This window comes from Pseudopodoces humilis, chromosome 1 (genome assembly GCF_049639895.1).
Source record: "Pseudopodoces humilis isolate 2021_Gansu_Grassland_sample_001 chromosome 1, ASM4963989v1, whole genome shotgun sequence".
Taxonomy (NCBI): domain Eukaryota; kingdom Metazoa; phylum Chordata; class Aves; order Passeriformes; family Paridae; genus Pseudopodoces; species Pseudopodoces humilis.
Genome location: NC_142200.1, coordinates 12,513,220 through 12,536,009, shown reverse-complemented (window position 1 = coordinate 12,536,009; position 22,790 = coordinate 12,513,220). Strand labels below are relative to the sequence as shown.

At 44.4% G+C, this 22,790-nt stretch overlaps 1 protein-coding gene across 1 annotated transcript in view; it reads right to left on the bottom strand.

Moving 5' to 3' along the window:
• Nucleotides 1-11,671, bottom strand: part of SNTB1 (syntrophin beta 1) — a 113,908-nt gene extending 102,237 nt beyond the window's left edge. Inside the window, exon 1 of the mRNA XM_005516934.3 lies at nucleotides 11,077-11,671. Coding sequence (XP_005516991.2) covers nucleotides 11,077-11,599 — 523 coding nt within the window. The 5' untranslated portion in view covers nucleotides 11,600-11,671. The remainder of the gene's footprint in view (nucleotides 1-11,076) is intronic.
• Between the last annotated feature and the right edge of the window lie 11,119 nt (nucleotides 11,672-22,790).

The window sequence follows — 22,790 nt, the reverse complement described above, 5'->3', positions numbered from 1 at the left end:
CATTTCCTCCTATATTCAAGGCTTCCAGTGAGTTTCAGAGAAACAAGGAAGCATTGCCCCAGAAGTATGACTAACTGAAAAGATCAAATGTAAATGTCTTACAGGAATTCATATAATGTATCACTTGTGACTTCTCTACTGGAAGTGTATTTGTCTTGGCTCATACCAAATATACATCCTTATCCACTTCTTACCGTGTGCATATTGATAGAAAAGTAACAGAACAAAGTGATTAAGAAGAACAGCATATCTAAATTTTCCAAAGAACTGAGTAAATACCTGCACCTAATGAAACTAACTGTATTTTAACAAAATGGGAACAAAATACTACATTGAGTTGGTCAAAACTTTCTAGCTATGAGAATTTCCTGTGATAAATGTGATGATAATGATGATGTGACTGCAAAAATTTTCTATGAGGAGATGGTACATTGGGTAATTCTCTGCCCTTCCACACAGAAAATTCTACTTATAAAAGCTTTTAAATGCAAGTTCAAATCAGCCTTTTGAAAGAAATTTGATTAAGATATAAAATGCCATCTCACATTGAAACATCATAAAAATTCCCACAGAAACCTGTGTGTTTTCAAGTTAGCCCTTCCTCTCCTCCCTCAAAAACCAAAAGGTATTTGTTCCCCAGTCTTTTGTAAAGAGAGTGAACCCTGAAACCTCTCTACGGTCTTAATACTGTTTATGCACATAGGCAAAAAGCTCTCGCAGTATTTGAAGGAAAACTCAAGCATTACATACTAACATTTCACAGTATGCCTAGCAGAAAAGCTCAATACATATATAAAACAAGATCAACACAGAATGATCCTAGAAAGGCAGTCAGAACACAGGCAAAGGCCAGAATCAATTTCAGTTTGTTTTTATTTGGTGTAATTTATAATATACTCAGACTCACTATTTCCTCAAGACTACATTAAAAAAGTGCTGCTCTTTTGATAATCTATCCCACATGTTTATTAAAATAGATATAACAGAATGAAAGGGAAACATAAAACTGTCAGATGATCATTTTTAGTTTCAGGAATAGTTTATATGCCATCTCTTAGAACTTGAATTTATGACTCTCCTTAATGGAGACTTTCAGGGTTGATTTTAACGTGTAAAGTGGAAATTCCACTGGTCTGTTACTGCAATGCTTTCTTTATGACCTGTCCTCACACATCACCTAGGTCTGGCTTATTTATACAGACAGCCGTTCACTGAACAACAGGGAGCTTCTTCAAACTAGCTGCTTTCACTTGCACTTTTCCTGTATTTAAATGTTATTTGCTTTTATGGATGTTTTTGGCCTGACACCTCCCCAGCATTACACAAACATAAAGAGGACTGAAGTTACCATGAGGTTTTTTACCTCTTTCAAGACAGGAATAGAGATTTCCTCCCCAGAGCTAGATGAGAGCCGTGTCTTGCAAACATCCCAAGAGCATCAGCCTGCAACCCAATCACTATTCCTGCAAAGAAAAGGGTTACAAAAGACATGAAAGCAACAGTGGCTTCAAGCTTATTAGATGAGACATCTGCAGCACCTTTAGGTCTTTAATCAGTTTAAGTGTCGCTTGTATCACTCCTCACTATTGTGCTCAGGACTTCAAAAATTTGGATTATGTTAACTGTTTGACTGGCCATTTACCTAAGCTTCTAAAATCTAGAAGAGTTTAATTTGGGCAAAACACAGCTTTTAACAACTGGAGCTTTAATGAAAAGTCTGTTGTCATCATCTAAGTCCTTCCAGCTTGAAGCTTGCTTCCCTTCTCTTGTGTAAGCACATCTTTCTGACTTTAATAGTACAGAGCTCACAAACAGCCATATACCCAGCTCTGGAAAAGTCTTCCCAGCAGTGAGATACAGAGTAAGAATCACAGAACAGTTAAGGCTGGAAGGGACCATGGGTGGGGTATCTTGTCCAACCTCCCTCCTTAAGCAGAACCTCCCCAGAGCAGGGTAACACCTGGACTGTTCCTGAGCATCTCCAGTGAGGGAGACTCCACAACCTCTACAGTGTTGAGCTACAACAGCCCACCACAACATGCCAAAAGCAGAGAGACCAAATAGGTAACAGGCATCAGCTCAGCCTCTCCAGACCTGGCAAAGCCCCAGCAGCCTAAAGTTGTCATGCTGGCCCTAAGCACATATGAAGGTCAAGCACCAAACAAGGAATACCTGTTGATGGGACTGCTCATTACAGAAGTATGTATATAAATACACCTTATGGTCTGTGTCTCTCTGCCCAAGTATATATTTATGTAGTAGGAACCCTGCTGGGTCTCTGCAAACACTTCTCCATCCCAGCCACCCATCACTGATGGAGAAGGAGACTGGGCACCAGGACAAGTAGTTTAAAAGGGACAGGTAGTTACCAAAAATAATGTGATCTTTGGAAAACAATGGTAATTTGGAAACCTTTTTTTCTGTTCACAGCACCCTCCACAAAAAAAAAAACCAACTGAATAAACAGAAACCCAAAAAAACCCCACACAAACAAACGAAAAACCCAAATAAGAATTCTCCAAACCAGACAAAATAAGTCAAATAAAAAACCTCATAAAGAAATCAAACAACAATTATTGAAGGCAAATCCTGCTCACCTTATTCCTGGAAAATACTTCTGAACAGCCAATACTTAAGTACCTCCTTTGGCTTCACATCAGCAAGAAAAGGATCCTTCTGACTTCTACCTGGGAAGAGTAAGACCAAAGGGAAGCTGCCTGCTATAAGGGAAATCACATCTCCCATGACAATCCTGCCAATCCCTCTGCTAGCTTTATCTTTCCAGGCTGTTTCATGGAGACTAAAGCCCAAAACCCAGGATAAACAGATTAAACTTTCACTGGTTGAGTTAAAACTATTAGCTTAAGCAGCCTCATAAGATATGTGCTGGATAACTCTGAACCTCTCCAGCATCTTCACACAGCTGTCTCTTGCTCCCCTCGCAGAATCAGAGCCAATGGAAGTTTAAATATCTATCAGTATAGTAAATCAACCTGGAAATATCTATTCTTGAAATAATTCTGACTAAAGTGGAGATATGTTATTTCCATGGTGTAGGTTTCCATGCTCTCTCACAACTTGTTGATTATGTTAAAAGCCAATATAGGTACTGCACCAGCTGCATATGCCTATGGCAAATGGAACATAAAGCTTAACTAATGGGCCCACTTCACTGAAAGGGCACATGAGGCTGATAAATATTCCCAAGAGGTCATGTCATCTGTTGAAGGAAATCAGGCAAGTTGTGTCTCCTTTGCCAAAAAAGAATTTATATTCTGATGTTAGCTTTTTACATTTTATTTTTATGCTATGATATATTTCTAGCTTTCTGACACTTGGAAAAAAATTCTGTTTCTCAGGTAGCCACACCATACCAGGAATTTACTAATTTTTATTCTGCCATTAAAGTGAACAAAAGCTGTTCGCATAGTTTCACAAACACACGTTGCTCACCCATGTGCTGCCTTGAAGCTGCCTCACTGTTGAAATACATGTCATATTCAGAAGGAAATACCCCAGAGCAGAGAGGAATAAACAGCCACAGCTTTCGTTCTGATTACTTCTAGAGCTCCGCCAACAAGCACAACTTCCAACAGTTCAGCAAAAACCTGCATATCATTTTTAGAAGGAGTGTGCTGTGTACTAATCATTTCTAATCAGAGACAGTTTTTCCACATCTACTTTTCTGGCTCATTTCCTTATAATTAAAAACTCCATTTTACCCAACAGTGCAATACAGATGTGCTGCTTTGGCAGTGACCTACTTTGTTGTGCCCTTAGCATATGTGCAACAAAGCCGTAACCAGTTCAGTAGTTCAAGCTCTAGACAGACGAAATTAAAGCCAGACTGTAACAGAACTGTACAGTAGCAGCACTCAGAAATCCATATCTGCCAAAGAATTATGTGGAAATTATGTCCCTTAATTGAATTTATGTTAAAGAACAAACAACGTAGCAGCAAGGCAGTATCTATTGTTGAAGCAATCTGATAAACTATTCACAGCTGATTAAACCTTTCTTAAGCAAGTTTATTAACTTACATTCTGGAAAAAAATTTTGTTTTGATTGCTAATTAGATGATGAACAAACCAATTCTATCTTTTCCCAACTTCCCCCACAAGCCAACTTTTGTGTCCTAGTTCATTACACAGTATTGCTGGACTCTGAGATGTTGCAAGATGCTGGATGTCATAACTTCAATTAATCCTCTCTCCCAGATGCGCACAGTAAAGACGGCTGAGCAATTAACTGTATTTTAAAGCACAGAGATATGGTCTCATAGAGAGCTTTCCTGGTCCTGCAAAATAGCAGCTGACACACTTACTTAAGAGCATGAAGGAGGCTCACAACACACCTTCCAACATATAGCATGAATGACAAGCAGCACTCCATGCTGTATGTATGTACAACATACTTTGTAGTTTCTCACAGACTTCTCTAGCCCAAATCAGCCATGTCTCACCTTGAACATCTTCAAACTGCTTCCTTGCTTGCAGTGACACTCCTCAAGGCATGTACCAAATGCTGCCACTCCCCTGATGTGCCTTCCCATCATTACAACTTCGTGCCTCTGCGAAAACAAGTCAATTTATTCTGAGTCTTAACTGTTTCCCAATCTGCCATTGCAGTCCACTGTTCTCCCTGATTGCACTAAGAACAGATGTCCTGGCAAAGACCCTCAGCACAGGCACACCTTATGCTGAAGTATTTTTCTCTGCTTGACAGTTTAAGGTTTGGAGAGGTGACATAGTTGAGGTGAGTGAAGCCCACTTCACACCAGCTTCAGCTGCTGTAGTGACACCACTGTTGGGCTGAGAGAGGCTAAATGAAGAACCTGGCTCACCTCCACCTACCATGTCAAGGAGAGCAAATCTGTGTTCTACAGCCTGCTCACAAACTCTATAGGATAAGTAGTTAAATGACTTTCTGTACATTCTAGAAATACTGCTACCATCCCTTCTTCACCAACTATTTTTCTGAGATGCTTGAGGAATTGTTTCAGACTTGGAAAGCCAGCTGTACTGGGACAGCTTTGTTCCCATCACATTTTGTTCACTTATGCCATTGCTCTCTTGAACTACTGTTTCCTCCAATTTCCCTTCTACTGAAGTAGCTGTACCAATTCTAACAAGTAGCCATGGCAACATAATCTTGCAGAATAAAGGACAAAATAATCCTGTGATCAGAAATCTAAATTAGAAAAATGGAATGGAAATAATGTGTTTTTAAAGCCTGGAAATAGACTAACTACTGGTACAGGTTACAAATAGAGCAAACTCTCCAATACTTATGAACTCTGAATCAACAGATGCTATACTTACAGCCAAATTTGCAGATACATTACTAGCAGGCCAAGTTCCACACCATGTATTAAAAAACAGTGTGATTAAGAGAAAAAAAGATAGCTAAAACTCATTCCCAGGTTACACCTGAAACCAACCACCAATCTATTTGGATCAGCACCTGAGCTGGGCTGTCCCAAATCCAAACTGCTTTGAATTCTGGACACTCCTCATCAGCTCCCTCAGGACAGACATGCAGTGAGTGTCTCTGACCCAAACCCAGTGGGCAGCAGGAGTGGGAAGAAGCCAGTGCCCTTGGCATCACCTGTGTGAAAATGCTGTCCTGAGAGGGTGGAAATGGCCTTCATTGAAAAGGCACCTGCCCTAGCAAAATTAAGATACAAACATTGTTTTATTAACCATAGCAGAAGCCTTCGGCTTTCAGTTTTACTCTCATGGTTTAAAGATTCTTTAAAGAGTTATACCAAGATTTAAATTTGATTTTCATGAAGAAATTACTACTGGGATTTTAAAACAAGCTTTTTCTTTTCTAATAATACTTAACCTGTATAATCTGTACGTGCAATTGAATCCCAGGTCTCTAGACATATTTAATCTTCTAAGCACCCTTAAGGAGATGGCAGTAAGTTGCTCCTGTAGGACTTAGTATATGATTTCCAGGATGGATGGGTTGACAGGGCACCTTGCACTTGGTCCAAATAAATCCAAGAATGTGTTGCCCACAACTGCCTTATTTTGTTTAGAGTAACCGAGACAGACGACTCATACAAGAATTATTGCAAAGACGATGTACTGATTTTTATCTGTGAAAGGTTATACAGGCTGTCTGGACTGCTAAATTAGCCTGTAATCTAATCTAATCAATGAAAAACACATCAAGTGTTGCCACTCAAGCTTCCCCATCAGCTGCAGGCAGCTGAAACAATCAAAACTAAGATTCTCAGGAACTGCTTAGACATGAAACTCTTAGAATAAGATTACCTGCTTCTTTCCCTTTCAATTTCACTTTCAAACTGATGTGTGCCAAGGGCAGCTACATGAGTCATGAAATGTACAGCTTCTAAATAAAAGGCATTTCCCTAACTGCCCATTTGCTGGTACAAACCACCACCCCAACCAAAAAAAAAAAAAAAAAGTGTTTTGTCCATACATATACTGGAAGTATAAAGAATAACTATGCATACAATTTGCAATCACTGAGATTTACAGCCCTGACCTGACTGTAGTAAATAGTTATGTCACATACGCACTTATTAAGTGCCCTGTGCCTCATTTTATCTCTATACTTGCAGGAGACATAGTTTTTGGATAAATACTGTATATTTTTATCCCTCAGAAATCTCCTGTTCTCACTGCTTTACTGAGAGAAGCACAAAACCATAGATAAGATCAAAAACTACAGCAAACAAGAAGTCTATACCTATTTTACACTATTTCAACATGTAATTCACACAGATAGGATTGCTTTGCTTCACCCAGAGGAAATTTAAAAAGGGTAGGAAGGGGAGAATCCTTACAATTCTTACAGAAATATTGTTTGGAAAATAATGCATGTTACTACAGTACAAATTGCATCATGCTTATTCCTACATAGCTTTAAAGCTGTGTATTAGTCCCAAGAAAGCCACAGAAGATGACTATAACCTACTCTCCATATGCTAAAATTCACTATTCAGGGGGCTGCCTCTCTGTGGGAAATTTATGCAAACCCAGGGAGGCTGCCAAAGCCACTTCTCCACAGGCCTTGGAATTGTGTTAACTGGGAATCATTCAGAACCAATAAAACTCTAACAACATGAAGAAGATGCTCCTTTTCCCACTACATACTTTCCACCGCCATCATTAATAGCTCATCCACACACACTAAACAAGTTAGGGAAAAATACCCTGCAAAAAGATAGCAAAAGTCACCAATGCAGGGGTTTTTTTATTCACATTCCAATACAGCATCTTGGGGGGGGAGGAGGGGTGGTCCTGACATTGACATTAGCATAGGCTACTTCAAGTTTTCATTTTTTTCACTGAACACATAGAGAATAAAGTAAAGCACAACAAGCTTGGTTACAGAGTATGCCAAGGGACTGCTCTCATCCAGGATGCTTTGATAAAAACAAATACCTTTGGTGTCTTGAGAGTCACTTGAATGTAATCTGCTTCACACAAGAGAGGGGGTGCTTGATTTTCCAAAGTGCTTATTTAAGAAGCACAAATTTAACAGAACCACAAGGAAATTATATGTACAAACAATAGCTGTCAGGATAATTTTAGCTTTCTTCCACACCTGCAAATATGTATTGTACAAGGAGGCTGCCTTGTCTCTCACATAGGGAAATTCTCTCTGTCCCTGAATGCCTTGAGAAACTCCATCCTGCTGAACACCTGAGAAGCCACCCAGGGCTGACAAGCCCAACATGAGGGTTACCCCCACTCCTGGCTCCCTCTGCCAGCTTTGCTCCCCGCACCCACACCCAGGCTGTGATGGAAAGCTCACAGGAAATTAAACCCTGTAGGCAGAAGCGGTCCATCCCTGCAGATGAGGAGACAGTGATTTTTAAGGGCTCAAGTCCTTACTCCTTATCACCTCCCTCTCCTCTAGAACTTTCTGCCATACAGCTCCTCTTAAGGCAGTATCACCTGTTACCTTATTTCCCTTCTGTTTATCAAATTCTACTGTATTTAAGGCCCCCTGGCCAATGACACAGACCACACCTATAAGAAGGAACTTTAGCTTAGTAGGTGAATTATACAAGTGTCAGGGATGGAAAATGAGAATACAGAACAACCCAGCATAGCTATTAAATTTGGTAGAGTAGGACCTCTCCTACTGGGCTTTACAGCTGTGCTCCCCCACACCATCACAGCTGCTGCAGCTACACCAGCCCTGACCCTTCAGCAAATCTCTCCTTCCAGCAGCTCAGAGACAGTGACCAATGCAGGAAAAGGGGCAAGTGTTAAAATGAATCAATGATCCCTTCTTTTCACAGACCTTCCTCCTCCTGCCACCCACCCGGGTGCCAGCCCTGCCTCCCACACAGAGGTCTGGGGAGGGATTTTCCACTCCCTTCCTCCCTGCACAGGAATGCAGGAGAGACTACAGTTTAGTGCTGAGCTGGTAAATGCCTCATTTCACTGAGCAAGCAGTTTTAGGCAGGACACTATAAAACAGGCAGGCTCCAGCGCTCTGATATTGGGTGTATTGAGCCACATCTTCCCTGCCATAACCTCTAGGAAATACTCAATGCTAAGACCCTTTCCAGGAATGCACAATGCGTTGGGCAGTACTCAGAGCCCTGCTGCACCATCAAATGTGTTTCTTGTGCTTTACACCTTCCCATGCCTTTGTAAATTTGGTTTTCCTTGGCTGGAAGTCACAAACAAATCTCATAATCTCCCTAAAATGTACATCTTATACTTTGACCCTGGAAACACATGCTGGCTTTGCTCTGTTAACTGGAGAGTCTAGAGAGGAGCTGCACAAGGGTCTTGCCCTGCCTCATCACAGACTGCTTTTTGCCATATATAACTCTCTAAGAAGTCAGGAAATGGCAAAATCCTGAAGGATTTTTCCCAAAGTCTGTAAGGAAAGGAAAATCAAATGTTTTACACTTTTACACTTTAAAGACTAAAAAGAACTTTTGGACTTTCCTTCCTTTAGTAATAAAAATACTATTTTAGACTCTGCAGCTGAAGAATGAGCTTCAAAGTGGGCAATAGAATGGCAGGGAATTGGTCTAAGCTGCCTGTTTTCACAAGCCATTCATGTGGAGTGGGTCCCCGCTGAAGGGAACAGCCCTCCCACGCAATGCTGGAGCCAACGTTTGGTTTGGTTACTCTGCTGAAATAGCAAGAGGAAGGCAGGACAAAATACTGAGAGCAGCATCAGAATGTTTTAACTCTACATACAGATCACTACTGAAGTACACTCTCGTTTTGTAAACGACAAATTCAATTGCAAAAATAACTACTGAGGCACTTCAGCACAGAGCAAAGAAATGCAAGATAGTGGTGTCAAAATGAGTGAAGGAGGATGCTTAGAGTCCCCACTGAAATGGCTTCATCTTCACTCCTAGCCCAGAAGGAAACGGAGGGGTTTTTAAGGCTCGTGCTGCAGGACCGTGCTCAGGTGCTGCTGCAGGCACTACACAGAGGGATGGGGGCTGTTGCAAGCACTATACACATCACTCATTAGGTCACAGCAAAGCTCAGCCACGACCTGGCCTGCACTCCAGAAAACCTTTAAACTGTGTAAAAAAATCAGTGATAAAATTTAGATGCAACAGCCCCACTTTAGTCTGCCCAGAGAAGTTCATATTAATACTTCAGAGGCATATCTGTAAACAATTCCCTCAATGCAGTGGGGGAAGACAAGACACACTTTGGTCCTGCAGGTATTGCAGGGCACACAGGGAGAGGAGACACAATTGTCCTCAGCTTCTTAAATCCTCATGGAGTACTAATTCCTCCAGTTTTCACTGTCACGGGGACAACAAATGAGTTTCTCAGCACACACTACTGTGGAATACATTTCTTACCTTCTCTCCCTTTCAAACTTTTTCTGTAACTTTATGCCACAGTCGGCTGCTCACGGCTGATCCTCAGCCAGCAGCAGCACCTCCTTTGCTCTTCAAAATACCCACCAAAAAAACACACGTGAGGAAATTCGCGGTACGGAAAGGGCTCCAGGTACAGCGAGGTGGGAGCGCCGGAGAGCGATGGCACAGGGGAAGGCAGCGCTGCAGCATGCCTCAAATACCATTGACCTCCGGTTAAATGAACTTGTGGGCAAATATGTAATCACTTTATCACACACACGCCAAGGGCAGTTCTGAAGCTGTTCATTCTCTCAAGTGGAGCAAGTAAATTAGTCTTTGTGAAAAGGCAGGAATTAAACGTTTGTGCACGCCTCTCTCCTCATGAACTCGTGGTCTGGGGGAATCTGGCTCTGCTTTTTTACTTGCTCCCCCCCAACAGCGGTCCCGTTCTGGGGGGGCACCCTCCCTCCACGTCTCCTCCACGCACACCAGCGTCTACTCCTTTCCCTGAAGTGAATTTCTACGGCTACTTTTTACAAAACTGCTTCAGTCACCCTTGAGAAAGGAAAAGGCGCTGCTTTGCAGGGATGGCTAATGAGTCCGTGAGGCACCGCCAGCTTCATTTAAACCGCTTTGCCCCCAGCCCCGGTCCCGGATCGGGAGCAGGGTGCGGGAAGGAGGAACTGGAGAGAGGGTGGTGTCGGGTGTTTCGAGATGAGTAGGGCAAAGCCACCCGAGCCATTCCCTTAATGCCAAGGGAGGAGGGGGGATTCCTTTACTTCTTTAACCCCTCCTCTCACAGTACCCAACTCTCACCATCTTTCTTGGGCTGAAAAGATGTGAAAACGTCCTGACGCAGATCCACAAGATCCCTCACCCCGCAGGAGGCTCGGTCAGGCTCTCACCGGGAGGCTCAGCCCAGGAGCAGAGCCGTCGCCGCGCACGGACGGGGCTCTGGGGACTGCGCCGGCAGACACGAGGGCGGAAAGTTCAAGCGCGGCTCCCCGGCATCCCCCCGGTCCCTTCCCGAGGGGCTGTGTCCGGAACGCACGCCGTCGAGGGCCCCGGCGCGGCGCACAGGGAGTGAACTCCCCGCGCTGGAAAGACGCCCGGAGGAGCGGGACGAGATGTGCGGGGTCACCCCCTGGCCCCCGGCTCGGCTCCGCGGCCTCTCGGGCGGCCGAGCCGCCCCACAGCCCCCGCTCCGGGGCTGCACGGCCGGACCGTCCCCGCTCCCCTACCTTCCAGCAGCACCTCCTTGCCGGCTCGTTTGAGCGCTTGCACCGCCTCGTCGTGAGTGGCATCCCGCAGGTCGGTGCCGTTCACGGCCAGGATGGCATCGCCCACGTAGAGAGCCTGGGTCTGGTCGGCCGCCAGCCCCTTGAAGATCTTGCTGATGAGGATGGGCATCTTGTTCTCCTTGCCCCCCTTGATGCTGATGCCCAGTCCGCCCAGCTCCTGCTTCAGCACCTTCACGCACCGCTTCTTGTTGGAGATGGCCTCGGGCACCTGCTCGGGGGGGTCGGTGAAGGCGGTGCGCACCGCCGCCGGGCCCCCGCCGCCCTCGGCCCCGCGGCACGCCGTCCCATCGCCGCCCAGCCCGTTGTGGGCCGCGCCGTCGGGGCGCTCCTCGCCGCTCAGCACCAGCGCCTCGCCGCCCAAGTTGGCCAGCACTTTGTGCCAGCGCTCCCGCACCAAAACTTCCAGCCAGCCGCTGCGCTGCGCCCGGCCGCCCCCGCCGCCGCCCGCCGCCGCTACCGCCATCTTAGGAGCATGCTGGAAGCGCCGAGTGACAGCACCCCCGGCACGGCACGGCTCGGCTCGGCGGCACCGGACTTCAGCCGGGGGGCGGCAGCTCCCGGCGCGGCGGGGTGGGGCGAGGAGCCGCGGCCGCCCCCCCGGGGCCGCGCCGGGGCGGGCGCACCTGGCGGCACCGCCCGCGGGCGGAGTGGGACCGGGCTGTCCCGCCCCTCCCCAGGGGACACGGCCGGGGACACCCCGCGCTGAGCCGCGGCTCCTTCCCGCCACGGGCCCTGATGGCATCTGGGCCCGCCGGAGCTGCCGTCTGCAGTGGGATGTAGAGAGGAGCTGAAGGAAATCAATCGCAGGGAAGAGATAAGGAAAACCCAACTCTGTTTTTTTTTTTTTTCCCCGGGGATTTTTCTGTAATGCGAATTAAAACTAACGGGTTTAAATTTAAAATTAAATTAAATTAACGGGTTAAAGGTACTTAAATTTCAGCTGTATGAAAAGAGAATACGATTTATTTCACGGCTTTGTAGGATTGAGGTATTAAGTGCAGGTGACGGATACTTTCACACATTTCATAATTGTTTTCTATGCCTTTTGATTACAAATGTTAGAGACTCGTGGGGGCTACATGTCTCATTTTGCAGTTTTTCCCATACTCCCTTCCATCCTAGGAAACAGCAGGCTCCTGACAAGGGGCTTGAAGCTCCTGCTTAGGCATCAGAGAAGGCAACGCTTTCTCGTTGCCTTTCGGAAATGTCTCCAGCAGTCCTGGAGGTGCCCCCCCACAACATCTACAGACAGGAAGCACCTCCAGGAATGCCTTTGTTTCTGTTCCTTGCAGAGCAGCTCTGCCTCCTTCCTAAGCTGGAATGAAAACTCCAGTGGTTCTGGACCATTTGGTGTACATACGAACAGCACTGTGGAGGCTGGGATGGCCAGAGAAGGTGTTACTCCCAATCATTTCAGCCATGTGGGTCCCTAAGTCCCGCATCGGGCTCTTTTTTAAAAGTGATGCCATTAACTTCTGACACTGGGGTTTGCTTCCAGGTGCACACACGTGCCCCAGGTTAATGTGGGCTAGGCAACTCGGGACTCACCTCAGCCTGGGGTAGGATCTATATATGGGGTCATCCTCAGACAAGCTTGTCTTGGTTTACTAGGGTCACTCTGACCATGCTGCTTGCACTAAGCTACACAAAACACTTTCCCTTTCCTCCAAAAGGCAGCTGAAGGAGGCCTCTACACTGCTTCACCTGCAGCCTCATCCAGGCTAAGCTCACATCCCTCCTTCCCACTAGGAATGCAACCCTGCACCTATGGAGAGTCAGAACCCACAGGTGATGGGTTATTCAAGGATAATGAGTGGGTGGAGAAAAAGCAGACGGAAGAGAGGTCTCTTCATTTCTCATGTTAATCAATGCAAGGTGAAAAGCTGTAATTAAGTTTTCAGGGCTGTGAATCCTGAGTGAAAAGAAGCATGTCCCGCTAAACCTGAATAAGGTACCTAATCCTTATACAGGAGGAGGCTGTAACACACCCTTTTCTCCAGCTGGTTTCTCCCTTGCTGATTTAGGTAGCTCATGTACAATACCCTGGATGTTTGGGTTGGTGGGCTCTTGTAGGTCCCATTCCCACATACAAAGTATAGTTAATGAATGTGCTCCTTTGGTTCCAGCAGCTTCAGGGAGGTGAGAGAAGGATGGGAGGGAAAGGACAGGCTTGCAAAAATCAGATGTTACAGCACCAGTTGTTGTAGCACTCCTGTGTAAGTTTCAAGCCCAAGTGTCCAGGCCAAGTTATAAAATCAGACATGTATTTCCAAGTGATCAGCTCTTACCAATTATTTCATGTTTCTTCTTCATTAATTAATAAAGGATCAGTGCTAATGCTAATGGAAATGTGTATTTTCAAAGTAGTTTCAGAAAATTTACAATGAAGAGATATTCAGGTGATTTCTATGCCACTGTGCAAAGGTAATAGAGAAAGGAAAGTCCATGTTTAATGTCTCACGCTTCTTTGGCACACTGTGTGTTTGGACTGTGTTTGCTGAGTGTGTCTGGTGCTCCAGTGGGATTCCCATGGAACTTGCTTGTACAGACAATTGCACTGCGTGTATCTGAGAGCCGTGCTTGTTCCAGCTATTTTCCTTTCCCATTCCAACAGGGGTAAATAATAAAGTTTCCCAGGGCCAGCATCTGAGATATAGATCCCTGGTACAAAAAAGACTTTATAGCAGCCTTCACTGCTTCCTCCTCCCCCTCTCTGCCCACCTTGGATCTGTAAAGAAAACAGAGGTGATATTTTAGTCTTGGAACTAAAGGTAAAGATAGTGTTAGAGATGCTAAGGCCCAGGCTCGAGGCAAACAGTGTCCCAGATTGTCTGTCCTCTTGGAGACACTGCAATTGATGCCTGATGTCTGTGTTCCCTGTCCTGGGAGCGCAGGCTCATATGTGTTTGTGTACCCCGAGTCTTTGTGTACCCCAAGAGCAACTTCAGGCTGCTGACCTGAGGGTGAGAAAGTAAAGGTGTCTTGAGACTTCTCTGCTGGTACCCCTGCCAACATTACTGTCCTCAGTCCTTAGGTCTGCCAGTCACACCTGCAGTGTTATTTCTGAAATTCAGGTTTATGCAGCAGGAGCAGAAACAGAAGATAAAAACAGGTGTTTAATTGTGTATTCATCTATTGGATGCCCTGGTTTGCTACAGGTAAAATTTTTATTCCAAAGTCAGCTGCTGGTCCCTAATGGTTTCCAGGACATAACAGAAAGCAAATTCCTAATTTCAACTATAAACTTTTCCTGACAGTGTTGTTTCTGGCAGCATCTGTAATTACTCACACTGCAATTGCAGTGTTCAGTGTGACTCTCTGCAAGGAAGCTGGGATGTGTAGTGGGACGGGCAAAACACTCAATACTTCCAGACCTCCGTCTCTAATCACTAGAAAGGCTTTCAGTGCAGATAAAGCTTAGCAAAACTCTTTCTCCATCAGTTGTCCTTCTGAGATGGTTTGCTGTGAAGAATGGAGTCTTTCAAACGAGCCAAATAATACTTTTTTTTATTTTTGTATTTTATCAGTGCTTAAATGCTTGAACTAGGTTAGTGTCCCTTCCACTCCTGCTACATAAACAATTGTTAGGCAGGATAATGCTAATAGCTGCTGTTGACCTGCAGGGGCCTATGGGCTCAGCTAAAGTCAAGGGCCTAAATGGAAGAAGCAGTTCAGTGAACTGGAAGAAGTCAGGGCATTGAAAAACAGACAGAAGCTGCTTCCCAGGACAAGGAGCACCGAAGCATGTCCAGGTCACAAAGTGCAGCAATGATGTCTGAGGAACTGCCTGGGTGTCCAAGGAAGATCAAGAGATTTGGGGTCTGGGCATGCGTGCAAGAACAAAAATACAAGAAAAACTCAGAGGGTTGTAGGTACGGCACTGAAGATGTTCTTGAGGCTCAGCTTTACTATAGAGGCTACTGGAGACAGAATGAGGACACTGCTTGTTATTGGGGGTTTTCCCCTCTCTTTTCAAGCAAAGAGGTCAATGTTCACATATTGTGTAAATAAACTGTCTTCCTGATAGCAAAATCATTGCAAGGCTCATATGCAAGCTCACCATTCAGTGGCGCAGGGAACATAGCTCCCATTCCCCTCACAGGCAGAGAAGTTAAGGACACAAGAGAGCCTTTCTATAGCTGTGGCTTCTTTATGACTGTGCTTTTTTTTTTTTTTTTTTTTCACCTCTGCTATAGAGGTGTAATTTTTGAAGGACTTATGGGACATGCTCAAATCCTTCTCATATCTTATTTTTCTTCCTTTTTGCATTATCACTGTTACAACAGCTCAAAGCTAGCTCAGCCAAAAGTGCTTTAAATTGGAAACAAGAGGGTTGTGATCCTTGAACATGTTTCAGATGACGGAGGTTGGACAAAATCAGGTCTGGATAATGACGTTCCCATCTTGTTACCCTGACACCGACCAGCTCAGCAGACGGATCTGGGTAGGAAGGAAGTCCAGTGTCGGAAGGCCAGTGCTGGAAACCCGACAAGTAATGAGAAAGCTGGAAGGGAGCTCAGCTCCTTCAGTGATCCCAGACACTCCAGCAGCCAAGTTTAAGTTCCTTTCTGAGGAGCATGCCTGAACTGCTCATTCCCCCATGGCAGCCCCTCCTATGTCTATGCTTGATGCAGATGTCCCCATTGCACGGTGGGGGGACGTCACACGTGGCCTGTGCCTTCCAACAGGCATTGCTGGTGAAGGGCAGGCAGCCCACCTAATCCCCAGGAGTAATCCTCCCTTCCTCCTTCCCTCAGTGCTGAAGGAGCCTGTTGGCTTTAAAGTCAGCATTCAGCAATCGTTGCTCATTGGTGCTGGTGGTGTTTATGAAGATGTCAAGAATGCCTGAAGAACTTCATAACCTCGAGGTTGCATTATGGTTTATTTTCCAAATTACAAAAGCATTTGTTTTTCTCTTCCTAGTTTGAAGCTGTCCAGGTTTTTCCACACATCATGGCATTTGAAAATAAAATGAATGCATAACTGCTTGCCAGCAAATGCTTTATGCATTCAGTTTTTCAAAGCAGGAACCTACTTGTGTGTACATGAAAGAAGTATGTGTGTGAAATCCATATGTGCACCTACCTGAGTCACATGTTAACTAGGCAAACTGAGCAAATATTCCCACAGCCATGGAGTTATGGGCCAGGATGCAAATAAACTTCTCCCTGCTGCAAATACAACTCTGGCACAAGTTAGTGCAGAAGCGGGTGCCAGAAGTGTTCAGGTTTCTTGTGCACACAGATCTGAGTCTGGTTCTTTCTACCATTAAAATTATTTTAAAATAGACAAGACCAAGCTCAGAACTCTAGAAAAGTTTGCCATGACTTCAAGCAATTTTATGAAATAACTAAATTCAAAAGACTCTGAAAATAAAGTTTCATAGCTACACTGTTTACTCTATAGCAGGGATTTTCCTGGTTTTGTGTCTTGCCTTTGCTTTGCAGATCTCTCTCGGTGCATCAGTTCCTTAACTTTTTCCTTTCAAGTTACTTTGATCCTTCAGTTTCTTGAATTAGTTTTTTATCTCTTGCATACCGATCTCCCTCCACTCCGTAAGCTAAGCCAGGATGTTTTAAATGCCAAGATCAGAGGTTTGCATTGCAGTAATTCTTGAACATATAATAAATAATGAAAAAGGTAGTGGAACTCCAGATATCATCCAGCATGTTTCAGGTTTCGTTTTCATTTTCATCAGAAACACATTCATCTGGTTGGGTGTCAAAAGAACAAAAGCATTTTTTACCATCTTGTTCTTTCTTCTTGGTCTTAACCTTGGTGTAAACCTTTTATTAATGTTGTTGAGGTGAGATGTGTCGTGTGTTACAACCCAGTGAATTCATGCCCATGTCCTCAACCTGTCAAATCCTGTACATTCCTGAAAATCTCACTTGGAGGTACCCGACCTTCCACTCCTCTCCTGCCACGGTGCCTGTGAAACACGCTGTCCACAAGGTCTTCGGACTTTTCCTGCCTTGGGATCCCCTACAGTATTCATTTCTCCTGCGGTATTCACCAGACATCTGTGCCTGCAGCCTGCTGCACACAAAAGGAGAGAAGCTGGCTGCTTTGCAGGTGCCAGAAGTGTTTGCTTCCTTTGTGCAAAGTAGTTCAGCTAGAAGAGCTAGTTTTCCCCAGCTGTACCCTCTCACAGGTGAAATAAGGTCATTGTCCCTCTTTCCATGCAACTTCCAAGGCTGTAAACCAGTCTATTACAGTGGCAGAAAGCAGAGATGGTTTGTTCAGACAGAAGGAAATGAAGAGAGGAGTTTGCAATCTGGAGACAGGCTGTTCTCCAAGATTAGTCCTGCAGAGATGATGCTGAGCTCATACTGTAACTTCAGCACAAGTTTGTCTCCCAAGAGCATCCCTAAGCCCAAGAGAGGAAAGTGCCATGGCCCTCCTGGTTACCAAAGAACTTTCTTGGAGCCCTCCAGGACCTGAGCAAGGCTCCCCTACCTGCCCGTCCTTGCTTGGAATAGCAACTTGATACTCCAAATGGAAGGGGTTCTCTGTGCTTCAGAAGCACCTTCACCAGAGAGGGCAAGGAACTCAGGCAGCCCCTTTGAGCTCTGCACCGTGGCAGTGAATGTGAGCTGCAAACCAGAAACTGGGTCTTGCTCCCTCCCACGGCAGGACCTGTTCAGAGGGGAAGTAGTGGATTTCCTGAGAAACACCTTGTGCTGCACAGAAAGCCTGCTCCACCAAGGGATGAGAGAGTATGGAACTGTCACTGGAATGCTCACCTCCAGGTCTTCTATAACACATTAAATTGCTTTGAGTGTGTGTGTGGCATTGCCTTTTTGTTTGTTTGTTTGTTTCACTTTTGAGCTCTACAATGGCTGAGTTGCATCTCTTGCTTCAGGTGATATCAGTGCTGGTTGTCTTTTCACAGCTTTGTAAATCAGGTGTAAGTCTAGGGAGGGCAAGGGAACACTGATCTCACAGAAATGAGAATAAGCCTCACCATATTTTTTATTCTTGGATGGTTGTCTTGTGGTCTAGAAATAAGACACAAAACATCTACAGTTAATTCAAATGGCAATCATCACATTTGGGAGATTAGTGACAGACCAAATTATGAGGCAAGTCTGGGAGGGAAATATTGAAAGTGTGTTCTTATTTTCATGTAATCTCTGAGTTAGCTTTCCATTGTCAGTAATCACCTGGAAGAAATGTAGGGGCAGACTCAAGCAAGGCAGGGCAGGAGCAGATCCTTTACAGACGATAGATGTATTCACTGCTACAATTGTCAAATGGACCACAGTTCTGAGTTAAATCAGATACCTCTGTTGGAGGCAAACCCACCATATTTATAAATCACAAACAAAGTTGCTTCAAATTCCATTTTAAGACACTTTGAAGGTATTTGATGCTGATATCTAAGTGGCACTGGTTATGTGACATTTAAACATCCTTTAATCCCACCTGTTGCACAATGCATTGTAGGACAGATGTTTGAGCCCTTTTCCCATCTGCCCGACAGATTCATAAAAGTTTTTGGTTTTTTATTTGTGGATTGCCTTTATGTCAGTATTTTTCTGTGTATAAGCCTGAATACCTATAATACTGAATTTCTTTTTAAAGTACCTTAACTTTCTTTAATGGAAATTATTATGTGGGCTACACAATGACATTTCTCAATATTCGGGATGAAATTAAAAGATGAAAAAGTAACAGAGAATGCAGAAACCTGTAGATGTAATCTCTTTTTACCACCCAGTGCTACCAAACCACATCCTCTTTAGCTCTTCCACACTGTGCACATTGTTGTTTGTATGATCAGTGAATAGGCTGCCCTACCCCCTACCTTACCCTACCCTACCCTACCCTACCCTACCCTACCCTACCCTACCCTACCCTACCCTATCCAATCCATTCTGTGTTCCCCTCACTGTAGCCACTGCCCCTGCTTCTGCCCAAGGAGTCTACTGAGGTGGAAAGCTCTTGAAGTTTGGAGCTTTTTGGTACATGACTAATAGATGTGACATATTAACTAGATTTATTTTTGTATATTTAACTGAATATCTACTCCAGAACTGAAAACCATGTTTAGTTTGAAACATATCGACTAATCTTCTGGCAGGGTGGAATAGACAGAATCCTTTTTAAAATTGGTATTATAGTGGTAGTGAATTTCTTGCATCTTTTCATAAAAAGTTTGGTCTTTAGGTAGGTGATGTTGGTTAGACTGTGCTGAAACACACATAATGGAAAACATAATTTCAAAGATTGGGTGGTTTCTAAAATATTGGGGTTTTATTTAGTATTTATTTAGTATAGATTAAAAATAGGTTGTTAAAATGGAGGTAGTAATAGAAAATGCACAATGTGTTAACAATTGGTGGGATAGTCAGGACAGTTATTAGCCAAGTATACTTCCTCTGGGAATCTGGTTCTACCACATATAATTAGACAAAAAACAGTGGGGACAAGACGGTGATTTTAGCAAAATATGCTTCTTTATGCTGATGCAAATACAGAATAACTTTCTCACTAGATTTGAACTGAGACAAATAAGCATGAGCCTCTGAAATCCAGCACCAAGAACACACAGGAGGGTAGCTCTGGACTGCTTCCCAGTTGCCTACAGCAACTCTGATTTTTTCTGGGTGGCAATCCATTATTAAAACATAACAATAAAAGCAAGATTGCTGTACATTTACTATAAAAGTGAAAAATGCATTCATGATAACAGTGATAAGCTTGTATAATTATAGTATATACTTGGCCAGAGAACACAGAATTCTTAAAGATAGTGCTGTTTTGAGCCTATGGGAATTAATTTATTTTTTTAATCCAGACTCTTTAATGTTGTTTTAAGGCTGGGTTAGATTAAATGTAGGGAAGTGCAACGAGCAGAGCTGGGAGTAGTGTGGAAAAACAACTCCAGCCTCATGGAAGAACCCATGTGGTGATCAGTACCACCAATCCAAGGCAGGGGAGGGTGAGTCCTGAAGTACAGTGTAAAGGCCTGGAGAAGGACTTGAATGGGGATATGCACTATATGCTGCAGAATGAAGATCCACTTGTTGGTCAGCAGCCAAATGTCCGACTCCTGCTAGTCTTTCACAGCTCTCCTCTGCCCTATCTGAGGGTAGCAGCTGCAGCTTACTGGAAACCAACATTATTTGGTGGCAGAATATATTTTTTTTTAGCATTTTGTACATGCAATACTGCATTCCAGTTCCATTCACATTCCAGGAATCTCTCTGGGCCCACTGTTGTGGCAGCAGTTGTGAAATCAGCATGAACATTTATAGATCTAAGCAGCTGTCAATGTTCTCTTACAAACCAGACACCCCCAGCCCCAAAAGACCCGAGACTCACAGAATTTTGTGTGCCTTTCTGCAGACAGTCCAGCAGCTCTGAGCGTTCACGCCTCACTGAGTTTGCAGGGCTCCCACGATCCCAGGGGCAGTGATGGACCAGAAGGTCTAGATGGGGATAACTATAGTGCTCTAAGGCTTCAAGCCTTGCACATCTGCACAACAAATGTGAAACATATGTTGTCTTATGGAGAGTGTTTGTTTCCTTAAGAAAATCCCTAACTTATTGGGGTCTTGGCTTAGGGTAATGCTTGCGTGGGAAATCACGTCTCTTGGATGGGATGTTTGGCTCACTATCCACATGGCAAATGAAGTGGCTGTCCCTGCAACTGTGTCTTCTGCTGGATCAGGTGACACTTCCTGAAGCACCATCCTGCTCTGTTCCTGCTGTCCAGCTGTGTTGCAGTGCTACATGGTCTACTGTAGATTTTCTTTAACTATAAGCAAAACATCCCCTATTTATCTTTACTGTGTGCAGAAGGCTGTTCTGCATGACCATTTCTGATACTGCAGGAACAATTTCTACTGAGTAGTTAGAAGTAGCTCATCAATGTGTAGGCTTGTCAGTTCTGCAGCAGGTATGGCTTGGAGATGTCCCCAACACAGCCAGATTTGCCATCCCATATACCAACACATTGACACATTCAGTACAGTCTGTGAAATGATCTAGGTACAGCAGGAACTGCCTGGGAGAATCTCTGAGTCTGTTCAAAATTCCCATATGTAATCCCACCTAATTCCTCCTGATGGAATTAGACAAAGGCTTTACTGTGAGGGTGTTTGTGAGCTCAGACAATCATTTTGTCTGAGATCAGTCCCTTGTGTCACCCCTGCAGGGACCAGCTGAGAGCTCTGGGACCACCCAGGGAACCAATGCCTAAATGTGCAGGGTGTGCACCAGGTGCAGCCCTGACACCAACAGCACCATAGATGTAACTTTGGGACACACCTGAATGTCTGTAGCTTAAATTCAAGCACAATTAATTTAGCACAAGCACATAAGGCTTCTTGTTCCATAGCAGGAGGGTCTGGAAGTCCTGGCATTTTAAACTGTTTCCAAGTACCAAATGAAACCCTGGGACAAGAACCAAAGATTCTGGAAGGAGGACTCTGTGTCTGCACTCTCTTTTAGGTCAGTTTTAGTGGCAAACTCAAGACAAAAATTTCTGTTTCCATCATGTTGCTGCAAGAGTTTCCTGGAAATTGTTTTAGTGTGTTTAACTCATTCAAGTTAGGAAAAGCAGGGAGACATCTGTCATGGTCACTGTACCACTTTTCAATTCTATTTGAAATCTAGCTTTGGTTGTGGTGAACTGCCATTGCATCTGGGCCCAGTGCACTGACATGTTTGGATAAGAAATGTTGAAACTCACTTACTGAGAAAAGTGGAGGATTTATGCTTTTCTTCTGATCCTTGAAATTATTCTCAGAAGGCTTTCCCCAGTAGAAAAAGAAAATTCAAGGTTCATACTAATTTTCTTGAAACACAACTTAGACTTCTGAGGGGCTTTGAAGGGAACACCACTGTTCAACAGATGAGTGTTGCAGACAGGAGCATACAATCACAAATAAAGCAGATTTCCTTTCTGTGCTTTCCTGACCTACAACACTCATAATGTTTTCCCCTGTACATCTTTGCATACATCAGGTTTCCCTGTATTGCCCATGATGAGCTTATCACTAAAATTGCCCAAGTGCTGAGATACAGACTGGATGTGAGGATGAAAGGGGGGTGGAAAATTAGATTGTTAGTGATCCATGGTCTGGAATAACTGTCAGCCAGTTACTAGTGGTTTATCTCAGGGACTGATGTTTGAGCCAGTGTTGTTTAATGTCTTTATTAATGGCACATGGGGATAAAGTGCACTCTCAGTGAGTTTGTGGGCAAGCAATCAATAACCTGGAGGGCAGGGCTGCTATTCAGAGGGCCGTGGACAGGCTGGAGAGGTGACCTGATGGGTACTCGTCAGCAAGTTCCTGTTGACTTGTCCTTCACTTCCCATGAAGTTGAGCAAGTGTCAATGCACTTTCATTCCACTGGACCAGAATAACCCACTGCACCAGTACAGGCTGGGGCCACCTGACATGGAAGCAGAAAAAACCTGGGAGTGTAGCTGGAGTGTGGAGTGTGTCCTTGTAACAATGTCATCGTGGGCTGTGTTACCAAAACAGTAGCTAGCAGGAGGGAAGTGATTTCCCCCTCATTAATTAGCATCTTTAAGACTGCATCTAGAGCAGTGTGACCAGTTTTGGGCACCCTGGAGCAAGAAAAACATTAACAAACCAAAGTCCCAAGCAAATTCACTAAGATGTTCAGGGGCTGAA